Source organism: Carlito syrichta, unplaced genomic scaffold, assembly GCF_000164805.1.
Source record: "Carlito syrichta isolate Samal-C Ts95f unplaced genomic scaffold, Tarsius_syrichta-2.0.1 Scaffold310650, whole genome shotgun sequence".
Lineage (NCBI taxonomy): Eukaryota > Metazoa > Chordata > Mammalia > Primates > Tarsiidae > Carlito > Carlito syrichta.
Genome location: NW_007254746.1, coordinates 1181784 through 1204776, shown reverse-complemented (window position 1 = coordinate 1204776; position 22993 = coordinate 1181784). Strand labels below are relative to the sequence as shown.

The following is a 22993-nucleotide window of genomic DNA, read 5'->3' as shown; positions in this document are numbered from 1 at the left end:
AGGACACAACATCGGCATCACCTCAGAGCACTTTAGAAATGCGGCCTCCCAGGCCCCACCAGGACCTATGGAATCAGAGTCTGTAGCCCGACAAGATTCCCAGGCGATTGCCCCACCAGGAGAGTGAGAATCAGTGCTATCCAGTGAACGCTCCGAAGAGAAATAGATGGAAGTGAGGTTAAAATGCAGTTTCCCCAGGAGCCTCGCAAGGCAGCAGTTCTCATTACATCACCAACTGTGCTGGGAAATCTGCCCACTGCTCGATAATGCAGGCCTCACCACGGTCATCTGAGACCAGAGTTGGCTTCCTACACTGTGACTGGTGAAAAGCTTCCTGAGAACAGGAATGTGAGAATCAGCACTGTCTCCTACCAAAGCCCACAAATGATGCCTGGAAAGCAATAAGGTCATCTCAGTACAGAACAAAGCCCCAGCAGCTGGGTGTACGACTTTGTAGGGTTGCTCTGATCCTTTCCCTGCAAGAAGGTGGAGTTGAGCTAGATCTGTGTTTCCAAACTGTATTTAATAAACCCCTTATATGATAAAGGAAATGAGAGAGAGGTGCTAATATTTAATAACACTGAGATTATTGTTCAGTGAAAGAGAAGGGGCTTTGGAGTCAGTCAGACCAGGTGGAAGTCCCAGCTCCACTGCTATTCTATAAAAGGGAAACTGACCCATTACCTTAAAGGTATGCACTAGTTCACTCCTCAGTTACTTACTGAGTGTCTATTCTATGCCAGGAACTGAGGATACAACTGAACTGACAGCCGAGAGCACCCTGGAAAGGCAGTTAAGCAAACAGACAGCTTCAATATGAGGTGGCAAGGACGGACAGGAAGCCTGCAGGGGGTTGGTTTTCCCTGTGAGGGGTACCTGACTCACACTTGGGGGTATCAGACAGAACTACGTGAAAAGCATCTAAGCTGAGGACTGATCCTAGAATAGCAATCAGGCAAGCGTATGGGGCAGGGAGGAGCAAGCAAAAGGGCCAAGAGAAAGGCAGAGGTATAACAAGCAGAACACAGATAAGTGGGGCTTATACACCATAGCCCAGGGCCTGGGTTTTATCCTGAGAGCAGTGGAAGCACCAGAGGGCCCTAAGGTTTTAATCAGGGACATGACACAACAGGTTCTTATAAGGGCTAGTGAAGCAAGAGTCAAATACTGCACAGAGAGCCCTCAGTATTCCTAAAATCAACCCACCCGACAAGAGTAAGATCTCTCCTCTTCCCTATGAGCAAAATCAGAGCACACATGCACTGGTTGTTTCACAGTGCACAGTCCATTGGAGGAGTGAACACAGCTCTTCCTTTTTCAAGGGAGTATGACTAACCACCCAGAACTGTTACATCCCCTTAACTGAAACATGTGACCAGAGAGAAAGGGCTATGATCTGTGATTCTAGGAGCCAAGTAATCCTTTATTACCAATTTCCAGTTTTCAACTCTCATGCTTCAAATTTCCTAACACTTATCTCCTGCATCTGACTGCTTTATAAACCACACTGAAACGAAATTGAGATTTAGGAGTCAATTAAGTGCAAATTTTCATTTGGAAGCCACTAAAAAGCTGTTGATTAAAAAAAAAAAATCTTATTTAGGATTCTGTCAAAGGAAATGCAGAGAATTTTTCTAATACTAAAATATCTCGTTATCTCTTATATAATAAAACAACACTTAACATTAAATATCTTATTCTTCTTTATCCTCTACTGCTAAGAGACCCACTGATAACATCTTTGGGTAAAATTCTCTACTCTGTGAATGTTTCATAATAAAAAAAAAAAAATGTTTAAGTGAAACTCACAGTATAACTTATTTTACTTCATTCCAGCTTAGGGATTAAAATATGTTGTTGACCAGATCAGAATAAGAGAAACTGATTTATGTGGGTCTTACTATCTGAAGAACCCATAAATAAGATTATTTCTCAAGGCTATTACAACACACATTGTGATTTTCTTTACCATGAATTCTTTTTTCATTTCTACAGCATCATAAAGTCATCACATGCTAGGCCTCACTCACCTGAGCATCTTGTTCAACTTGAGCTTCACTAATTCCAGCATCTGGGTCTCTATTAGCCTATAAGAGATAATATGACACATTACTGAATTACAAAGCATTTTCATTCAAAAGGAAAAATAATTCCACCTCATGGTTATACACATAAAGCTTTTTATAGAAATAATGTTTTTATTAAGATCATATTAATCCTATAATATTTCACACTATCACACAGCACTGTCCAAAACCAACATGACCCTCCTGATGTTAAATTCTCTGAAATAAAGAGGACACTGCTATCTAAAACAAACCTTTGAGTTAACTATTAAGAGTTCAGATATTCAGAAACACAAACAAGCACAGGCAACACACAGCCAGAATCATCACAGTAGGAAACAAGAACCAGAACTTATTAAAAGAATGTTAAGTGATCTTTCTTAACTAGATTCAGGCTAGTCCAAGCTCAGATGTTTTCATCAAACTATAATTAGTCTCCACCAAATACCTGAAGGAGAACCACCAACATCCTCTGGTAGTACCCTGAAGTATCCCCCACCACGTCATCTTCCAGGCTGGAGCCATATTCTGCAACAAAATAATTCATACTTATTTACATCTTTCAACTAGAAAAAAAAATCCTGCCCCACTAAGCAACTGAAAGTGACACACAAAAAAAGAAATATTATAGTTGGTTAACATAAGTCCTCTCTATTCCAGTTCTGAGAGCTCTAATGACCAAAAGCAAATGCCTTACAGTGAATGGTTAAACAAAAATGAATTAAATTAGTCTCCTAAAAGCACTTGATTGAGCCTATAGGATGACTCGGGCATTTAGAAATGTTCTCAACCAATGTAATTATTAATCTGTAGACACACGATGGTCTGCCAAGTGTCCTAAACACAATCAATCGTAAGTTTAAACTTTGCTTTCTCTCAAATCTTTTGCATGATTCATTTCCAAACGTCTTCCATTCCCTAACATTCTGAGCTTTCTTTCTTTCGGCATGGCCATTCCTTCCTCTAATAAAATATTTTTCCTATGCAGAAATAAAGTTAACTCTGAGAGACAACAATGATATGTTAAAGTATGACCTCTCCTATCTGTATGTCCAGCTGTTCAACAAAAGGTCATAGGAAAGGGGAGCTGGGATGCACAAGGGTCTACAACAAGTCCTTCTCATTAACTCAAATCACTGCTATTATAGGAAAGGAGACATTACTCCAAAGTAGTTAAACATTTAATCATTATGTGAAAGCGAGCAAACTTTAAAAGCCTGAAACTTGTGCTTGAAAAGATCCAGAAAAGTTACATGCTTTTTTCAGTCAGTTACCCAAACACAAAACCTTGCAGGAATCTTTGATTCCTTCTTCTATTCCAAAATCTGTATATAATTCACCATCAAATCCTCTCAAATGTTTCTCCTCTCTCTGATTTATCCTCCTCATGTCACCCACCAAGCCAGGTTGGGCCATAATTCTTAAATATCCAGCTTGCCTCCCATACATAGCTACCTAATCAGCCTCTTGATTCAAATCTTCTTCCTCCCTCAATTGTTCCTTCAACACTCCAAGGCCTGTTTAGAAATTTACAATGCCTTTGAATGAAGTCCAAATTCTTAATCCAGTCATGCAAAACCATCAATACCTAGCCTATCCTCACATGTTAATCTCCTTGCATGTAACCTCCATGACAGTCAGGCTCCCTCTATTCCCCCATGTACTCTCCACAGTCCAGTCTCCATGCCATTGAAAATAAATGATACCTTGACCAAAAATGTCTTTTCCTCCTACCCAAAACCCACCTAGTTTTCTCCAGCTTTGTTGGATTATGATGGACAAGTAAACATTGTATATATTAAAGACGTACAACATGATGTCTTGATGTACATATATACACTGCAAAATGATTACCACAATCAAGCTAATTTGCATATCTATCATCTCACATAGTTTTTTGTGGTGAGAAAGCATACGATACAGTACTAAGAATATAGCCAGCCGGGCACAGTGGCTCAGCCTGTAATCCCAGCACTTTGGGAGGCTGAGGCAAGAGGACCGAATAATAATCCTGTGTGTATGTATGTGTTCCACTTTCTTTATCTATTCATCAGTCAATGGACACTTACTAAACTCATCTACTCTTTAAACTCTGCTGTCTGTACCATGAAGCCACACACACACACACACACACACACACACACACACACACACACACACACACACACACACAAAACTATGATGACCTCTAAATGCATTCCTGCATTAACCATTTTGGTATCTGGCTTTAGTCTGAATTTTACCATCCTTTAACAACTGCAGTTGTTCTAAGTCATCTACCAAAACACTTTTCTACTGTTCAAAACAGTTTTTGAACTCATCAATTTCGATGTCTTTCAGTGCTCCAGCCGTTTTTTTGTTGTACCTCTTCCACATAAGCAAAATGTTTCCCTCTGAGGGTATTTTTCATCCAGGGAAACAAAAAAGTTGCTCGGGGTCAGATCGGGTGGGTGAACAGGGAGGGTAGGGCATGGGTGTCATGCTGTTTTTGGTCAAACTCACTCAGTGCTGTGTAGGCAGGTGAGCTGGTAGATCAACCCTTCTGAAATGGGTAAATGTGTTAAAAGAATCTCCAAAAAAAAATTTACTGACGCCAACGCAGCCTCTCATAACAATGCTAACTGGTACTTTGATGCTGAATAATGAAAAGCAATGTTTATTGTATACTAAAAGGGGCCCACCCTCCAAAAAAATAATTCCAGGTTTTTGGGATCCCCCCCCCCAGATTTCCCTGCACTCGTTGTAAATCCTATGTAAAAGTAATTAAACCCATCTTCATCCACAGCCTCTTATAAACTGCTAAAATAGTTAAATGTTTAAAAAAGCAACATTTTCTTTACTGAAGGAGAAAAAAGTAACTTGAACTGTGGGTTATTCCTTCATACATTCATTCAACATTCACGTACTGCCTGCCTTCTGTATCTCACCTGCATTCATGTCAGAGAAATGAAAGAAGAGACAGTGGAGATAAAGGTAAAAAATACACAAAATATTTACCTTCTTCATACACTTGTTTTATGGCTCTTAGTTCCTCAGGTGTCCTTGAAGCAATAATTTCAGTCAAAACTTTTTCATTTGTTCCAGCTCCCTGAGATTTATTTTCAATAAAAAAAAAGGAAAGTTATTTTCTTTTTAAGAAGAAATTTGTTACCCAAACTGAAGTTATATAAATGTTATCCAGCATAACATGGACTTCTTTATATATAAAGTCTAGTTTAGAAAAAAGAAAATTCAAATTAATTTTTTCTCCAAAAGCAATAGTAGTATTTTTTGAATAACAAAAAACAATGATTATATATGTATATATGTATACATATATATACTATATACAATTTGTAACTTGTAATTTGACCAGTTAATTCTAGTTTAAAAGTCAAACATTTTAATAAAACATGAAATAATTTTTTAATTGAAATAGTAAAAATGAAAACTTCATATACGTATGCATGAAGGGACACTGATACTTAAACAATCTGTACCTCTAAACATAAACCCCTGTCCCTGAGTTAAGTTCTGTGAAGTCACAGGGAAATTCTGCATCAAAGGTAACAATGAATATAACACTGCTTACTTACTAAGGAATTAGATCAGTATAAAGGAATTAGAACTTGCTTTCTGGAGTTTTGAAAAATAATTTTAGTTGGTTTTCCTTTTCCTGCTTATAAAAGTCATATCTATACCACTAAATTTAAAAATGCAATAGTATAGTTGAACTTAATTATTTTAAATAGATAGCATAGTTAAGTCTTATTTTATATTTCTGTTTCTTTACCACAAATCAAGCACTGAAAAACCTAGCGTTCATCCTCCAGCAGAATTTTAGCTATTGCAGACATGTAAGAAGCACTTGGCCAAAAAAAAAAAAAAAAACACTTTCTCATTAAGAGTTTGTTTATTCCAAGAGAATCATTGTAGGAAAATATAAAGACTAAGCACAAACAAGCTGCTATCAGGATGAAACTTCTCCTCTCTCCACTTCATCAGTAAGAATCCCTGAGCTGCATTAGTTCCTTGTTGTTAAATTTCAATTTGCCACATTCAAAATCTAACTACTAACAACTGCACTGCTTCCTGTCCCATAAGTCTAAACAAATGTTTCAGTGCAATCATATTTATACAATATTGTAAACCCCAGTCAACGGAAACACATTTAGTTTTTGCTACAACTGAAATTACAAGTTTACCTGCTACTTCATGTTAGTGTTTAAAAGTACAGGAAAGAGAGAAAGGTATTAGAAAATCTCATCTTAAAAATCAGCTCTGAAGCTTTACTTTTAATCTAAAATTATCAGTAATATTAATGTTCCCTAATCAGGCAACTTTCTATTTAAAAAGATAAAATACCTCATCTGTAATATTTTTTAAACACTTCACAAAATCAGAGAATAGGCATAAAAATAAAATATAAAAAGCTTTTTAAATACTAAAAATTTGGTTGGGCACAGTGGCTCATGCCTATTAATCCCAGTACTTTGGGAGGTCAAGGTAGGCAGATAGCTTGAGCCCAGGAGTTCAAGACTAGCCTGGGCAATACAGCAAGACCTCATCTCTACAAAACAAAAAAATCAAGAAATTAGCTGAGTGTGGTGGTACACGGCTATAGTCCCAGCTACTCCGATGCTGAGGTGGAAGGATTGCCTAAGCCCAGGAGGTTGAAGCTGCCATGAGCCGTGATAGCAGTGATTGTGCCACTGCACTCCAGCCTGGGCAACAGAGTGAGACCTTGACTTAAAAAAAAAAAAAAAAATTTTTTTTTAATTTTAAATAGCCAAAATTACTGATTTTAAGTCTACAAAAAGATTAAATGGCACATTTGCAATTTTCTTCCTCCTTTACTTCTTAATGCCTCCCACAGTTTTGTCTTCTAAGCAAGTCCTATTGAAATAAGTCAAACGAAAATTTTTAAATATAATAAATAAGATGAAGTCATTACTAAAATGAAATAACACTATTTATGTCAAGAACGTTCCCTTCACTTATCCATTTTACCTTAAGTGCATGCTTCAGCTCATAAGCATCATAAAGTCGAGAGGGTTTCATCATTGCCACAATTAATTTTTCAAATTTTCCAGTTAGTTCTGATTTCAGGTCATCCATAAGATCCTAACTCATAGAAAGTACAAGTTTGTTAAGGCAGAAATTTTTTAAAGAAATTCTTCTTAAATCTAAATGATAGTCCTTTGCTCTAACAAATTATTTATGTTGCTATCTCTAAGTAGAAGGCACATGAGTTAAGCAGAGCCCCAGTCTTGCATAACATACTTTTGACATGTGCTAAGCCAGTTATTCATCAAGGTATCTGTTTTCAAAATATAATTTTCTTAATCTGGCAGTGCACTATGGTTCACACTCTTATCCCAGCACTCTGAGAGGCTGAGGCAAGAGGACTGTTTGAGCCCAGGAATTTGAAACTAGGCTAGGCAACATAGCAAGACCTTGTATCTACAAAAAATAAAAAAATTAGCCAGGCATGATGGTGCACTCCCAGCTACTCTACAGACTGAGGTGGAAGGACCCGTGAACCCAGAAGGTTAAGACTGCGATGAGCCAGGATACTGCCACTGCACTCATCCCGGGCAACAAGAGTGAGACTCCAATTCAAAAAAAAAAAAAAAAAAGTCAGGCATGGTGGCTCAAGTCTGTAATTCCAGCACTTTGGGAGGCCGAGGCCGAGACTGAGACCGAGGCAAGAGGATTGCCTGCCAGTGGGTTCAAGACTAGCCTGGGCAACATAGTGAGACCTCGTCTCTACAATAAATCAAAAAATTAGCCAGGCGTGGTAGTGTACGCCTGTAGTTCTGGTCACTTGGAAGGCTGAGACAGAAGGATCACTGGAGACCAGCACTGCCACTGCACTTCAGCCTGGGCAACAGAGAGAAACTCCGATTCAAAAAAAAGATGTTTTAATGCCCCAAAAATGATCAAAAACACCATTTTTACAAAGGACAAAATTAAGTCTACCATACCCAAACATAATAATTTTTTATTTTCCCTCCATATCTAATAATATTCTAACACATAACAGATTATAGTCATTATTATACTCCTGACTACTGAGAGACATCTGTTACTATGAAGAAATTATATACATAATAGTGAAAAGAAAAACAGTATTTCCTACCTGTAAGTTTCAGCATACCCGACAACTGGAAATAGTGTTTAGAATACTTTTTTTTTTTTTAAGAATACTGTTTTGCTTTGCATTTGTTTCTCAATGAAATGACAAATATAGGCTGGGTACGGTAGCTCAAGCCTATAATCCCAGCACTTTGAGAAGCTGAGGTGAGAAGACTGTCTGAGTCCAGGGGTTCAAGACCAGCCTGGGCAACTTGGCAAGACCTCATCTCTACAATAAATCAAAAAATTAGCCAGGTGTGGTAGCGCATGCCTGTAGTTCCAGCTACTTGGAAGACTGAGGCGGAAGGATCACCCGAGCCCAGCCAGTGACAGAGTGAGACTCAAAAAAAAGAAAAGAAATGACAAATACAAGTTTTCAGAACAGCAAGACTACATTTAATGCACTAATTCACTTGAATTTAAAATTTAAAGTGTTTCACTTTGAATTGTTCATTAACTAAAAATCCATTCACTTAAAATCACCACAAAAGGTGACTGTGACTGCGTCATAACAAAACACATTGTAACATAGGCTCATACCTTAAAAATGGATATAAAATAACCCTAAGTGGAAGCACAGAGGAAAAGAAGAGCAGTTACACAGAGTCAAGCAAGAAAAAGCAAACATGTGAGGTCAAGCTGGGTGGGTGCTGTCTGACAGCTGAGAAGTTAGAGGAGAGCAGAAAAGAAAGAAACAGAGATGTTTACAGAAGAACACTGGTACATTTCAAATAAGCCGTTCCTATCTGTTTTGGGATAAAGTGCAGCCTTACCCTGCCATACAGAGTTTTAAAAGCCACAGTGATCTCCTGGCGCTGAGCATTACTTCGGGATGTCAGCAGAGTCAGGACGCTCTCCTCATCAGTGCCTGCAATTTACGGTTAACAATTACATCTTGGCTCTCACAGCCCATGCTCCCAGGGACTTTTGTAACCAGCTCCCCGTCAATGTATTTCCTTACCTTTCTTTATGAGAATATAAAATAGATTTATGTTTTATTAAATAGTACATAACAAATAAAAAATATACACCACCTAAAATGTTGTGTGTCCATTATACACTACCGTCCTAATCCCAACATATTGCGAAATAGGTGGAAAAATACTCCTGAGTATTTTTCAAAAACTGAATGCACCTCATTTGTCATGCAACAGATACTCAAATAACAGCTATTCCCAAGGCACAATGTGCTGGTGTTACAGAGGATTGGGTGAAGAGAAAGATACAGACTCTGGCTTCAAGTTACAATTTAGGGTAGAAACTATAAAAACACACAAATGACTGTAAGATGAGGCAGAATGTGACGAGTGCCTCAGGAGAGGTCCCGGTGTAAAATGGGGTTCAACGGAGGGTCTCTTGGCTGTTAGGAGGTAAAGAGGAGTTTTGAGGAAAGCTTTATGCAGGAGGCAACACCCACAATAGTCTTGAAGGTGGGAAGGACTGTGAAAGGCAGTGATCTAAGGAAGAACAGGCTTTTAGAACAAGGGAAAGCCCAACAGCAGGAAAACAGGGTGCTCGTGAATAGCAGACTTAATAGCGCAGCTGGATCAGAGAACACACCACGCAGTGATGGGAGAGGAGTCTGAGGAGGTGGGCTGAGATACAACAGAAGACTTCACAAGGCCAGCAAGCATGTGAACAGTTATGCAGAAGGAGCTGAGCACAGGGAGGTCAGGGACACGTGGTAATCCTCAAGATGAGAGGCTTCTTTTTGTTTTTAAGTCAGAGTCTCACTCTATTGCCCAGGCTGCAGCACTACCATGCTCAGCTCATTTTTTTCCTCTTTTTCTTTTTTTTTGTAGAGATGAGGCCTCTCTATGTTGTTCAGGTTGGTGTCAAACTCCTGGACTCAAACAATCCTCCCACGCCAGCCTCCCAAAGTGCCAAGATTACAGATGTAAGCCACTACACCCAACGTAAGAGGTTCTTTTTTTTTTTAAAAATTTTAATTTTTTCATTTTAAAGATGTGGGGTACAATTCAGGGTTAGGTATACAAATGTTCTATGCAGGTACCCTTGTTCTGAGGTGTGCAACATGAGGTTTTTAAATGGCTAGAAAAAAAGCTGGGGAAAGAGAAGAGAACCGTGTGTAAGAGCCTTGCAGAATAAAAACTGGATATCTGATTGGGAATAGATCTGTACAGTTGCTCACTGTTGGGATGGATGGTTGTTCATTGACTCAGGCTGCAGCCGTACAGATAAAGGTGACAAACTCAAAGCACAGAGGCTAAATGCAACTGCCTGTTCAGTTCTAGACGCTGAATATCAGGGATGGTTCACAGCATTATTTTGTTATCTTAATGTAGCTTTTCTCCTATAAATTTTGTATCAAAATATTCTAAAATGAATCTTATTATAATCAATGGCTTTTGCTTGAAAAAAAAAGTCTCAATTTCTTCAAAACAAAAGGGACACTATATTTACCCAAGCCTTTCATGGCCTTCCGAAGAGTTTCTGCATCAGCCCGCTCGTCAAACCCAGGGAAGTTGGTCACGGTGCCTCTGAGGACCTAAGACAGGACACACAGCGATTACTCATATGACTAACATGACAAAGCAAACATAAACAGGAGGCCATTTGCTGTATATTGTGTCAGTCACCACATAAATTTGCCATTTGATAAGATTTGTGACCCCATTTCAAATAGGAGGTAGACCATTTCCAATGTGGATTTGCAGAACCAGTTTAGCATATGAGCTACCCTGACCCACCTGCAATCCCACCCCAGGGAAGGCCAGCTCCCTCTTCCCTGAGAGCAAGCCCCACAATGCCTGTTGGTTCACAGAGGGCACTTCCTTGCCAGCCTCATCCCCATTAAGTCTCTTAGCTCTTTGATCTAGAAGCATGCTAAGCCTGCATTAAGCTTTATGGCCTCAACCTGAGCATTCAAATCTAGGCAATGTCTTATTACACGTTTCTCCTAAGCCTTGTTTCTGTACACTTACTTAGGGATTTTAAGATAAACTGGCAAAGCCTGACAAGTTAATTGGTAATTTACATGCAGGAAGAATAAAAATCTCTGAATTTACAGCTTTATAAAGGTGTACTGGAAGACAATCTTTAAAAAGTTTGTGATATCATTAGATCCTCAGAGTCAGAAGACTGTACCAATGCTAAGCCATAAATCTTTATCTTATGATAAAGGGAGGCTCCCAGCATTTAGTTTTACCAATAAACGTTTTTGAATTCCCTCAAAATTTCTGTTAAAGTACCATCTAAAACTGAGAAACAAACAGCTAAAAGGGCTGTAAGCCTAGTCTGGTTTACAGTCTTACATTTTATTATAAATGCACAGAAGCACAATCACCTACCAGGAGAAAAATGCCTTTTCCACTTCAGCCTTCAATTGCTGCATATGCCAACAATAACAGAATGCCAATCAAAGTTTAAAGGATGACAACAGAGAGAGACAACCATGGGGAAGAACTTCCCCAGGGCACAGCGCCAAAGGTCAACTCAATGACCTCTCTTTATTAGCACTAAATTGTGTTTCCTGAAAAAGTGGTACTCATAGATCCAGGAGGCAGTGGCAAAGACCCTCTTCTTGACCAAACTTTGAACAGGTTCCTCTGCATCTTCTTAATGAGGCTGTGTTCTGGGGCCTCCTTGGCCTGCCTAGCCCAGTCGAAGAACCGTGCTAAGTCTGCTTAGGAAAGATGCCCCTACTCTTTGAGAGCTGATCACCCTCTGTTATGGACTGAATGTTTCTGTCCCCTCAAAATTCATATGTTGAAACTCTGCCCCACAATGTGATGGTATCAGGAGCAGGGCCTTTGGGAGACAGCTAGGATTAGATGAAGTCATGAGAGCAGAGCCCCCAGGATGAGACTAGCGTCCCCGCAAGGGTCCCGAGAGAACTTGCTTCTCTCTAATCTCTGCCATGGGAGGATACAGCCAGAAAGCAGAAATCTACACCCAGAAGACAGACCTCACCAGAACACAACCATCCAGGCAACCTGATCGTGGACTTTCAGCCTCCACAACAGTGTCCACAACTGTAAGAAATTTCTGTTTTTCACAGGCCATCCAATCCATAGTATTCTGTTATAGCAGCCCAATAAACTAAGGCACCCTCCAAATCTGATCAATTTCTTCATTCCTCACCCTCGACATCTGACCATCCTGGCCTGCCTTCAGCAAGAATCCTGTTAAGTCAGTTTAGCAAGAATCCCACTAACTTGATGTTTTCTCTTAGTAGTTTTCCTTCCTCTGGCCTCCTCACTCTGCTTGTTGACTATCAATCTACACTTGTCTTCACTGTATTCAGAGTTGAGCCTGGTCTCTTTCCCCTATTGTGATAGTCATGACCTGTATTTCCTTTTTTTTTTTGAGTTGGAGTCTCACTCTGTCGCCCAGACTGGAGTGCAGTGGCCGCTCCCGGCCACCGCAGCCTCGACCTGCTGGGCTCCGGCGATCCTTCCGCCTCAGCCTTCCCAGTAGCCGGAATTACAGGCGCGCGCTACCACACCCGGCTGATTTTTTGATTTATTGTAGAGATGAGGTCTCACTGCCCAGATGGGTCTCAAACTCGTGGGCTCAGGCAATCCACTCACCTCAGCCTCCCAAAGGCGCGGGATTACAGGCTGAGCCACCGAGCCCGGCTATGACCTGTATTTCAATATGCAGTCCTCCTTACTGTCAGCATATAAACTACCCTGGCCCAAGCCCATGCATAGGAAAGCGGGCTTCCTCTTCCCTGCAATCAAGCCCGACAACACCTCTTGGTTCACAGGGTTGAACTTGGCTCACAGTAATAAATTATCACTGTCAGAAAAAGTTTTTCTTTAACAGTAGTCCCTCCTTTTGTTCAAGAAGAGAGGACACATTGTTCTTTCCTCTGAACAGGGTCACCTATGAGACAACCTATCGGAAAACTTAAACTCATGAAGCTCCTCGTGACCTTAAGGTCATGTATGACATGGGGCCAGAAGAACATAAATCCAGAGAAGAGTAGGTGCTGCACGGGTGATGTCCCAGCCCCAGACTGTTGTCTGGCAGCAGCTTTAAATTCCTTCTGTCCCTCAGATAAGCAAAGGACTGTGGCCAAGAAGGAAAAGAAGGAAGCAGGAAGGCCTCTCTACCACTTCTATGAAACTAAGCCAGAGCTATTCAACCACCCAGTGGGAAATCCACCCACAGTCAGGCTAGACTCATTTCTACCCCATCAAAGGATCACTGACACAGAAAGGTCAATAAATTTTCCATTAGTTCCATATTGAACTATATGAAATTGAATGGTTGAATGCTGGCAATTTCATATGGTTCAACATAATTAAAAAGCACTCATTCCCCCCATCTTCTTGAGAAGATGGGCCTCTAAAATTAGCATGGATTAGGAATGTTATTTCTCTCTGACCAAACTACGGTTTCTGTTTATGAGCCCACTTAAAATTAAGTATGAACACCCCAACAATATCATTGTAAAAATGAATAAATACCACAATTCTCTTAACGTGAGAACATAAAAATTACAGTCCTTGCAGCTCACCTGCCTGTTTATTTATTCACTCAAGAACTATTTTTCGAATTCCTTCCACATGCTAAGTATTGTATAAGATTAACGGGGCAGAAACTAACCACTAGTTAAATGTCAGGATCCCTCATACTCAGTGATCTATTACAGAAACCAAGAACTAAGTGTCATATGTTTTCACTAATAAGCAGACCCTGAACATTTACCATAAATGTTTACTATAAGAAAGGGATTGGCAGCAGCGGGATACTGTTGGGATGAGGGAGACACAACATCAGTAATGGTACTTGATCTCAAACCAGGCAAAGTGGGAACCAAAGAAAGGCCCAAACTTTACCTGTACGATGTCCACTTGTATACCTAATCCTGAATTATATCCCATATCTTTAAAATAAAATATTAAAAAACAACGATAACAACAACAAAGGAAATGACGGGCATAGAATTAATGGAGTGTGGTAGTGTGTGTACACACGGAGTGATCAGGGTGATGGAGCACAGGAGGAGCACTGAGCTGGAAGGGTCAAAAGAGATGAAATTGGGAAAAAAATTTAAAAAGTGTCTTGAAAGTTGCCTGAGAACTTGCCAGGCAGGTTTAGGAAAGTAGCGAAGTGCAAGAGGACATTTTTTCAGCATAAAAGCATGGAAGTATGAACCGATCTGACACTTTAGATAAAGGGTTAAGTATTTCAACAGACTGGAACAAGCAGTAAGATTGAACTGAAAAACAAACAAGGAGAAGGTCACAAGGTCCCTCTCCTGAGGGAGAGGATGGCCACAGAAGCCATGCTAAAAGTGCAGACTTGGTCCTACAGGCACAGCAAGCCCCTGGAGGATACTCAGGCAGGGAGAACAATGTCACTTTGCATTCCATAATGGCCCTGGCAGCACGGACAGGAAGACTGCTTAACAACTGACAGCTCAAAGAAGGCAAGACACATCCAACGGAAGACAGGGACAGTGGACATGGCAGGAAAAAAACAACAGAAACAGGAGACCAGGAAGAAGGTACTATTTGGGATGACTCTGTTTTTTGGGAGGGGAACAGAATGACTGGTTTTGCACTTCTCCACAGCAGGCTGTGAGCTGGAGGGGGCCCCATTCAAGGCAAGATTAATGAGGCAGAAAAGCCAGAGGTAAAAAGAAGGTCAAGTGACCCACAATTAGAATTGCAGCTAACAGCTGCTGAGTGTGGTCATACACCAGGCACTGGGCTCAGAGTTTCACGTGGATGGGCTCAGTGAAACCCCATTTTACAAATAAAGAAACATACCAGCCTTGCAAGGTGTGGCGAGTCATTCAAGTGACCAAGAAAAAAGCAAGTAGCATAACTGGGACTTGAACTCAAGCCACGGGACTATGGCCCCTGGGCTCTTCACCACAAAGCTACACTGCCTACCAAAGGCAAGAAGAAAGTCCAAAGAGGGTGATGGCATGGAAGGTGAAGGAGACAAACTTTCCAAGAAGAGGTTGGGCATGGTGGCTCACACCTGTAATCCCAGTACTTTGGGAGGCCAAGTCAGGAGGATTGCTTGAGCCCACGAGTTGGAGACCAGCCTAGGCAACATAGTGAGACCAAAAAATCCAAAAAAAATTAGCTGGGTGTGGTGGTGTACATGGGAGATGGGAGGACTACCTGAGCCCAGGAGATCAAGGTTGCAGTGAGCCATGATCATGCCACTGCACTCCAGTCTGGGCAACAGAGGGAGACCCCGTCTAAAAAAAGGAGGAGGGGAATAAGAGGTAGTCCAACACTACAAAGAAGTCAAGTAAGAAGAAAGACAAAAAGGGTCCCTGGATTTAGTAAGTGGTAGTCTTTGGTAGCAGTAAAAGCCTGGCTGTGATACCCAAGAGTGACTTAAGAAGAACATCTCAATGAAGCCCCCTAATACAAACTAGAATTTGTTAAAACAAGCTTTTCAAAACACACTTAACAAAAAGAAAAAAAAAAGATTGCTCTAGTTGTAGGCTATGAAGAAATGGTCTCTAAGGAAAGAGGTTAAAAACAGGGCAGAGGTTAAAAATAGAAGAGGCAGGCAAGATTTGCCATAAAGAAAAAAGGCATCTGACCCCAGAGACTGAAGGAAATAAGGTGAAAGATGAAAGAAAGAAAAGTGTCCTCAAAAATGTCAGCTACTATGTATGAAGAAGAAATAACTGCTGGGCATAGTTTTGAGAGCTATCTATCTAGAAACTACGAAACACTTTTGCTATACTCCACAGAATCAGGGTAACCCTCCAAAGCTAACAAAGCCACATAGCGGTACAAAGGGACCAGATGTGAGTCACAGACATGAGTCATAAGGGCAGAACCCTTGTTTGGAAGTCCTGCCCAAACCCCTTCACTGCCCACACAAAACTGTCTGCAGATGTGCCTTTACATGATTCATTCAAGAGGGCTTCCCCTGTTTCCTGGCGTCCCCACACGTTCTCGGGTTAATACCAACTCTCAGTGCCCTCAGTTTATCTTCAATTCCTTTCATCCCTACCACCAATGCCTTACCAAGAGAAAGATGATATATTGCTAGACAGTACTTGACCAAAACATATGATTCACTCTTTTAACTCTTACCTTTAAAATATCAATTCTTTAGCTCTATAATTTTGTTGGCTTTTTCTTCTCTAAATGAAAAAGTTATTTACCCTCAAAGGATAGGTAGGCCAAAATAAAATGAACAAAATCCACCAAAAAACAACTAAAGGATTGCTTTTCTAGACACAGACTTTAAACACAGGAAAATAGTACATAAATAACAATTTTAAATTTAAAAATGAGAAAATATTTTAAATAAAGCTTTCCTGAAGGCACAAAAGAGGACTAAATCATTTCTTTTTTTTTTTTTTTTTGAGTTGGAGTAAGCTGACTAAATCATTTCTAAGTTTCTCTTCCAGTTTGGTGTAATCAAGACTTAATCAAATGTCTACCCAACATTCCACATAATACTAACTAAGGAGCCAGAAATCATGAAGCAAACTACAATATCTGAGCAACTGCTAAGTCAATACACAGTGACTTTTAAGAACGGTTCTTCGGCCAGGATCGGTAACTCAGTATGTAATCTTAGCACTTTGGGAGGTTGAGGCAAGTGGACTGCCTGAGCCTGCAGGTTTGAGACCCACCTGGGCAACTTGGCAAGACCTCGTCTCTATAATAAATCAAAAATTGCTGGGTGTGGTAGCGTTCGCCTGTAGTTCCAGCTACTTGGAAGGCTGAGACGGGAGGATCACTGGAGCCCAGCAGGTCAAGGCTGCAGTGGCCGGGAGCATGCCACTGCACTCCATTCTGGGCAACAGAGTGAGACTTCAACTCAAAAAATAAAAAAAACAAAAATAAAAAAATATGAACAGTTCTTCAAAGGCGCAGGTTTCCAAAGGGCTCGGGAGCCACCCAGAAAAGTGGGGAGATGGGAAGAGTAAATGGGTGAAACTCTGCCTCCCTCTCCTGTCAGAGCAGCTCAGGTCTTACTAACTAATAGAGGCCCATTAATATTTCCCAACCAAGTACAGTGGCTCACACCTGTAATCCCAGCATACTGGGATGCTGAGGCTTGAGCTCAGGAGTTCAAGACCAGCCTAGGCAACATAACAAGACCTTGTCTCTACAACAAATCAAAAAATTAGCCAGATGTGGTAGCACATGCCTGCAGTCCCAGCTACTCGGGAGGCTAAGGTGGATGAGTCCAGGAGGTTGAGGCTGCAGTGAGCTGTGAGTGACCATGCCACTGTAGTCCTGCCTGGATGACAATGAGACCCCGACTCAAAAAAAATTTTTTAAAAGTCCTGTGATAATGAATCTCACTGATGAGGAAAAAAAATTTTTTTTAATTACTGTACTAAGAAAACACAGGATAAGCAAGAAAAGAGGGAAAAATCAGTGTAATATAATTATGCTTCAAGCTGCAAAGTAAAATAAATAGGGAAAAAATTAGAATCTTGGAGAACTAAAGTGTACAAACACAACAGGGGTCAGAGACAAGCTGACAACCCCCTAATCCTAACCGTTGCTCTAATCCCATCAGATAAGGTAAATGTTACAGTTCAAAGCCTTAAACTCAAATTGACCTATTGCTCACTTCACATAACTTCCTTTTCCTACTATTTTATAATGCAATAGGGTTTTTGGTTCTTTCCATTTTGTCTAACCATCCTACTCCCTTTGACTATTTCTTAAAATCAAGTGAAAGGGGAAAACCATCACTATAAAACAGCTTAAGTTATTTGTACAGTGGCAGAAAGGAATTTTATAGCAAAGTAAAGGTTTGTAAGTATGATTTAAATCTTTGTTGAGTATTTCTTTACTGCTGTATGTGTAATGTTGTGTACTTCTTTAAGCCTTCCACTAGTATACGAATGTCTTCCCTTGGCAGATACTAATAAAATGTAAAGTTAAATTGTGGGTGTTCCTACAAGTAGCCCAAGAACAACTCAGGTGATGACCCAACCGAATGAAAGTGGTCAAGTGGCCTTAGCCTCCTGTGAGTTCACACCGCAGGTCAGGGGAGAGGGTGCTATTTTACATATATCAGGCATTCTGAGAATAACACCTGAAAAGCTGTATCACTAACCAATTCATTCACACTAGGGCTTCAGAAACAATCAAGTTTATAATATCCTCATATTAGAGAAGAGGGTACACAGACTCACAACTTTTATTCCTTTTGTATCTAAGAAAGGGGCACAAGTCTAATGTACACAGCAGATCTTAGGCATAGACATGGGAAATAAGTTAGCTTCAAAACCTTTTAGTTGTAGGAAGAGATATGTAACATATAAACAAAAGGATCTGTAGAGATAAAAGAGGATTTAGAAACCAGGCCCAGTGGCTCACACCATAATCCCAGCACTTTGGGAGGTGGAGGTGAGAGGATTGCCTGCCATCCAAGAGTTCTAGACCAGCCTGGGCAACTTGGCAAGACCTCATCTCTACAGTAAATTTAAAAATTAGCGGGGCATGGTAGTGCACACCTGTGGTTCCAGCTACCTGGAAGACTGAGGTGGAAGGATCACCTGAGTCTAGCTGGTGAAGGCTGCGGTAGCCGTGAGCGTGCCACTGTATGCCACATGGGTGACAGAATGTGATTTCTACTCACACACAAAAAAAGAGGATTTAGAGATCATATATATGTTATTGTGTACTAGGTAATGCCACCTAAATGTCTGAACGGGAACTCAAATTCAATAAATCTCTATTAACTATCTCTTCTCCGACTCAAACTTGCATTTTTTTCTCAAAGAAAAAAAACACAATCAACCATGATCAAGCAAATCAGTCATCTTGACCCTCACCTGACCCTTCACCAGCAACAACCACCTCACTCATGAATCAAATCTGCCCACTCTCTTTTCCAGGCCCACCCTATCTCAAGTCCCAGCCACTGTCCAGTTCAAGCCCTTGAGGTCTCCCTGGGATCACTACAACCAATTTCTAAGTGGTCTTCCGATATCCAGCTCCCTCTCTCCTCCTCCAACCCCTGTCCCACGGCTCTGCCTCTGCAGCCTCCAGAAATGCAGCCATCACACTGGCCCCTTTTTTTTGAGTTGGAGTCTCACTCTGTCGCCCAGACTGGAGTGTAGTGGCCGCTCCCAGCCACCGCAGCCTCGACCTGCTGGGCTCCAGCGATCCTTCCGCCTCAGCCTTCCAAGTAGCTGGAACTACAGGCGCGCGCTACCAGGCCCGGCTAATAATTTTTTGATTTATTGTAGAGATGAGGTCTCGCCAAGTTGCCCAGGCAGGTCTGGATACAAACCTGACCCTGGCATACTTCACATTGCACCTCTCGAACAACCCTTCAGTACCTATGAGATGGTTCATATTATTTAGCTCTGGCTCCTTTCTACCCATCTGGGATCCCTTTCCAAGACAGAATTCAATTTCCCCACTTTCCTGCAAGCTTTGTTTCAGTAATATCATACTACAGTTAAATACAAATGGATCCTGGTCATGTCAAACTCTGTTGCTACCCAAGCATTCACATCTGCTGTTTTTGCCTCTACATATAAAGCCTTCCCTCCATGCCATACAACTAATGCCAGTTACATAACCTCAATTTCTCTTCTGTGAAACAGTAATACTTATTTCCAAAACTGCATTATGAAGACTAAACAGTGCACACAAAGGGCTTGGTAATGCACCTATTTTATCAATAAATCTTAGGTCCACTTCCCCTTGTATTTTCTATCTATCTAACAATACCTGGCAACTAATGGGAATGCAAAAGCTTCATACATTCATGAATGCACACACTCGGAAAATAAAGAGAGCAGTTAAGAACTGGTGTCCAAAGAAATGAAGCTAACATGGATATACATGCCTTTCAATTAGTCAATTGCTTTTACATTTATATATTATGTAAACCACTAAACTGAAAGACTAAAAAGTCTAAAAAGTACTTACATCAAAGGAGCACTCATTTAAAAAAAGGAAAACTGATAAAACTGTGAAATTTTAGAATTGTATAAAGAATTGTATATGAATGAAATGTATTTCATAAATAAATTTATGGCATAAAAACATTGTTATGTTTCCACCAAAGTCATTTAAAGAAGAAAACCAGATGCCCACCAACTAAGCTTGATCACCTCCATAGGTCTTCCAAGGGGCAATGGATACCAGATAAGAGAATCAGTGTTTGCTGAATGCCAATGAATCGCTCCACGGTTTACAAAGCAGCCAAGTGGTTTTGGATCTGGTTCTTTTTTGGCATCCAAAGTGAAGACAAGAGTCAAAGGGATCAGTAACTGAGAGAGACTAACCCTGAGCAGCATGGGCCATGGATAAATGGGCAACCCTTACCTAAGACCCCAAGAGTGAATCATTAGCTGCAGAGAGATCTGACTTTAAAAGCAAACAGCATGAAAAGATGCAATCAATATCCAGGCAGCTCCTTTGGAATGAGGCTCATCTCAAATTCACTTTCCATTAATCCTGCTTATTCTGCACAGAGCCTTCGTAAATTATAGTACAATAATTTCAAACTAAACCCAAAAATTTCTGATCAAAACTTGTACATTTAAATATATATGAATAACAATAACGCTGATGCTCATGGGTTTCTAGTGAACAATTATGTAGCCTAGTCTTGTCAACATGATATTCCTACAGCCCCAAATATATTAGCTCTTTATAAATATTACATACAAAACTAAGTTCAGACTGCCCAAAAGCTAATTTTTAAAGTCTGATTATCTTTAAATGAGAGATATAAAGCCTTATATTGAATTAAAGTGTATCAAACATATCATTCATCTATGAAATACGGCCAAATTTTGATTTTTCCAAAATCAAGAACACAAGCCCATGTACTTAGGGTCTCACTAATGTTGCCCAGGCTGGTCTTGAACTCCTGGGCTCAAGAGATGCTTCCAAGTAGCTAGGACTACAGGTGTGCACCACTGTACCAAGCTTTAGTAAGAAATATTTTAACAACAGGCTTCACTTCCATAGTTTCCAAGAACAGCTGATAAACTAGAACAAAGTTTAATACGCTATCTTTTTGAAACATTACTTGTAACTTTTATGACAACTAAATACTGTGGTTTTGATAGAAAACAGTCCTGGTGTTATAGTGTCATAGAAATCAGGTGCATAATTTTATAACACAAGCCCCCATCATCCTAGGTTTTGTATACACAATGGTCTTTATGTTATCATTCTTTGAAATTTTTTAAATTACTGTCCAAAATTGGAAAATTTGTTCATTTACACTGGGTTGGGTGAAGAGTCTACATAATGAAAAGGAATTGATAGAAAAATCTCAGATATCACTGGGAAACTTACAGGAGAGACTCAAGAAACAGTCAAATGAGCAAAGACAAAGGGAATTATTCTTTGATGCTAGCTAAATCTTCAAGTACATCATCACACCAGCATATCGAGATAGGAAAAATACTCCCCAGGAAAGGAAAGTTAATTCCTCATAAAAGTATCCTTTCTATGGAAAAGAATCTAAACCAAACTTTCCCCTTGAAGTAATTTGAGAACAGGTTTACTGTAACGTTTAAGTGCAAAAGGGGAAGTAAGAATGGGAACACTGTATTAACTTAATAGTTACCAACTCATCTTAATCTTCCCATTTTCACTTGGCAAGGACCATGAAAACTTACTCAATTTGGTAAGTCAATCTGATAAAAAGTGATCTACAAATGAGAGAGAGCATTGTTTTGGCAAGTAGAACACTTATTTAAAAAAATTATCTGGACTCTGACAAGCCAGTTAGGTTGACAGGACCTGTGATTAGTTTTGGAGTGGAGTTCTTAAGCACTGATATCTTACTCACAAAAGATTGTGTAACAAGGTCAATTTTTAAAGACTGTTTTACATATATATAAATATAAATATGTTCTCTTTCCCACATTTTTGACAAATAATAACAGTAAAGAAAGCCCATACTAGATAATCAACTTCTGAAACAGCCCCAAGGCAAATCAACTCAGAACTCGTTCCACGAGCTCATTGCTTAAGAAAAAGAGCTCCTGTTTCGTCTTTTGCATGAAAAAACAATCAGTGCCTACGAGGAACAGTCCCTTTAAGTACAATTGAGCTGAGCAACTGGAAAAAGCCAATGCTCCACTATAGTGTTAAAATACAGAAACTGCGGGAAAAAATAAAGGAAGCCGAAGGGGAAAATGCGTTGGCCTCACATGACCACGATGAGCTGTCCTTGCTCTGGTTCTAATTTCAGCGACTCTGGATCTGGGAGGCCCACTTGACACACTCAGACTGGGACGCGCACGGCTCCGGCCACGTCACCGGCTGCGCGCGCCAGCCCAGCCTCGCCCAGTGGAAAGGAGAGGGACACAGAACGGGGGCGGGAGACAAACGGGGAACAGGAAAAGTGGAAGAGATGTCCCGAGGGCAGATTCCGTTTATTCCTAAACTTTCTGGCTTTCAGAGAAATTCCAGAGCTCCAAAGCTGTGGGTAAATCCGAGCGCGGCTCCGGGCGCACGGCCTCACCTGGGCCATGGCGACTCGTCAGATCAGGGGACGGCGACGCAGGACTGCAAGAGAGGGAGACCGCGGGTTAGCCAGTCACCCGCCGCCCCTGCCCTCCCCAGAGCGCAGGTCTGCGGGGAAGCCGCGGCGCTCGGAGCCCCGGGAGCCCGGACGACCCGCCCTCCCCGCAACTCTGGGGACAACTCTGGGCCAAGCGTCCGAGCGCACCAGCGCCCGGCGACCCCCTCTCCCCTCCAGAGGGAACCCCCTCCCCGAGCCAGACGCGTACTCACCTAGACAGGGAGACCCAAGTGCCCGAACCTCCCGGAGAGCGGGGCGAGGTAAGGATGGAGGAGAATCTGGGCGACTGCACCCAGACGGCTCCAAGCAACGGAAACGCCAGC

At 40.9% G+C, this 22993-nt stretch overlaps 1 protein-coding gene across 2 annotated transcripts in view; it reads right to left on the bottom strand.

Annotated features, from left to right (window-relative positions):
* Positions 1-22973, bottom strand: part of ANXA5 (annexin A5) — a 28658-nt gene extending 5685 nt beyond the window's left edge. For both annotated transcript variants that reach the window (XM_008068398.1, XM_021717739.1), the window contains exons 1-8: positions 22883-22973; positions 22611-22654; positions 10608-10692; positions 8957-9051; positions 7056-7169; positions 5064-5154; positions 2515-2594; positions 2031-2087 (exon numbers count right to left, since the gene is read on the bottom strand). In XM_008068398.1, the coding sequence (XP_008066589.1) occupies positions 2031-2087; positions 2515-2594; positions 5064-5154; positions 7056-7169; positions 8957-9051; positions 10608-10692; positions 22611-22619 (531 nt within the window). In that variant the 5' untranslated portion in view covers positions 22620-22654; positions 22883-22973. The remainder of the gene's footprint in view (positions 1-2030; positions 2088-2514; positions 2595-5063; positions 5155-7055; positions 7170-8956; positions 9052-10607; positions 10693-22610; positions 22655-22882) is intronic.
* Between the last annotated feature and the right edge of the window lie 20 nt (positions 22974-22993).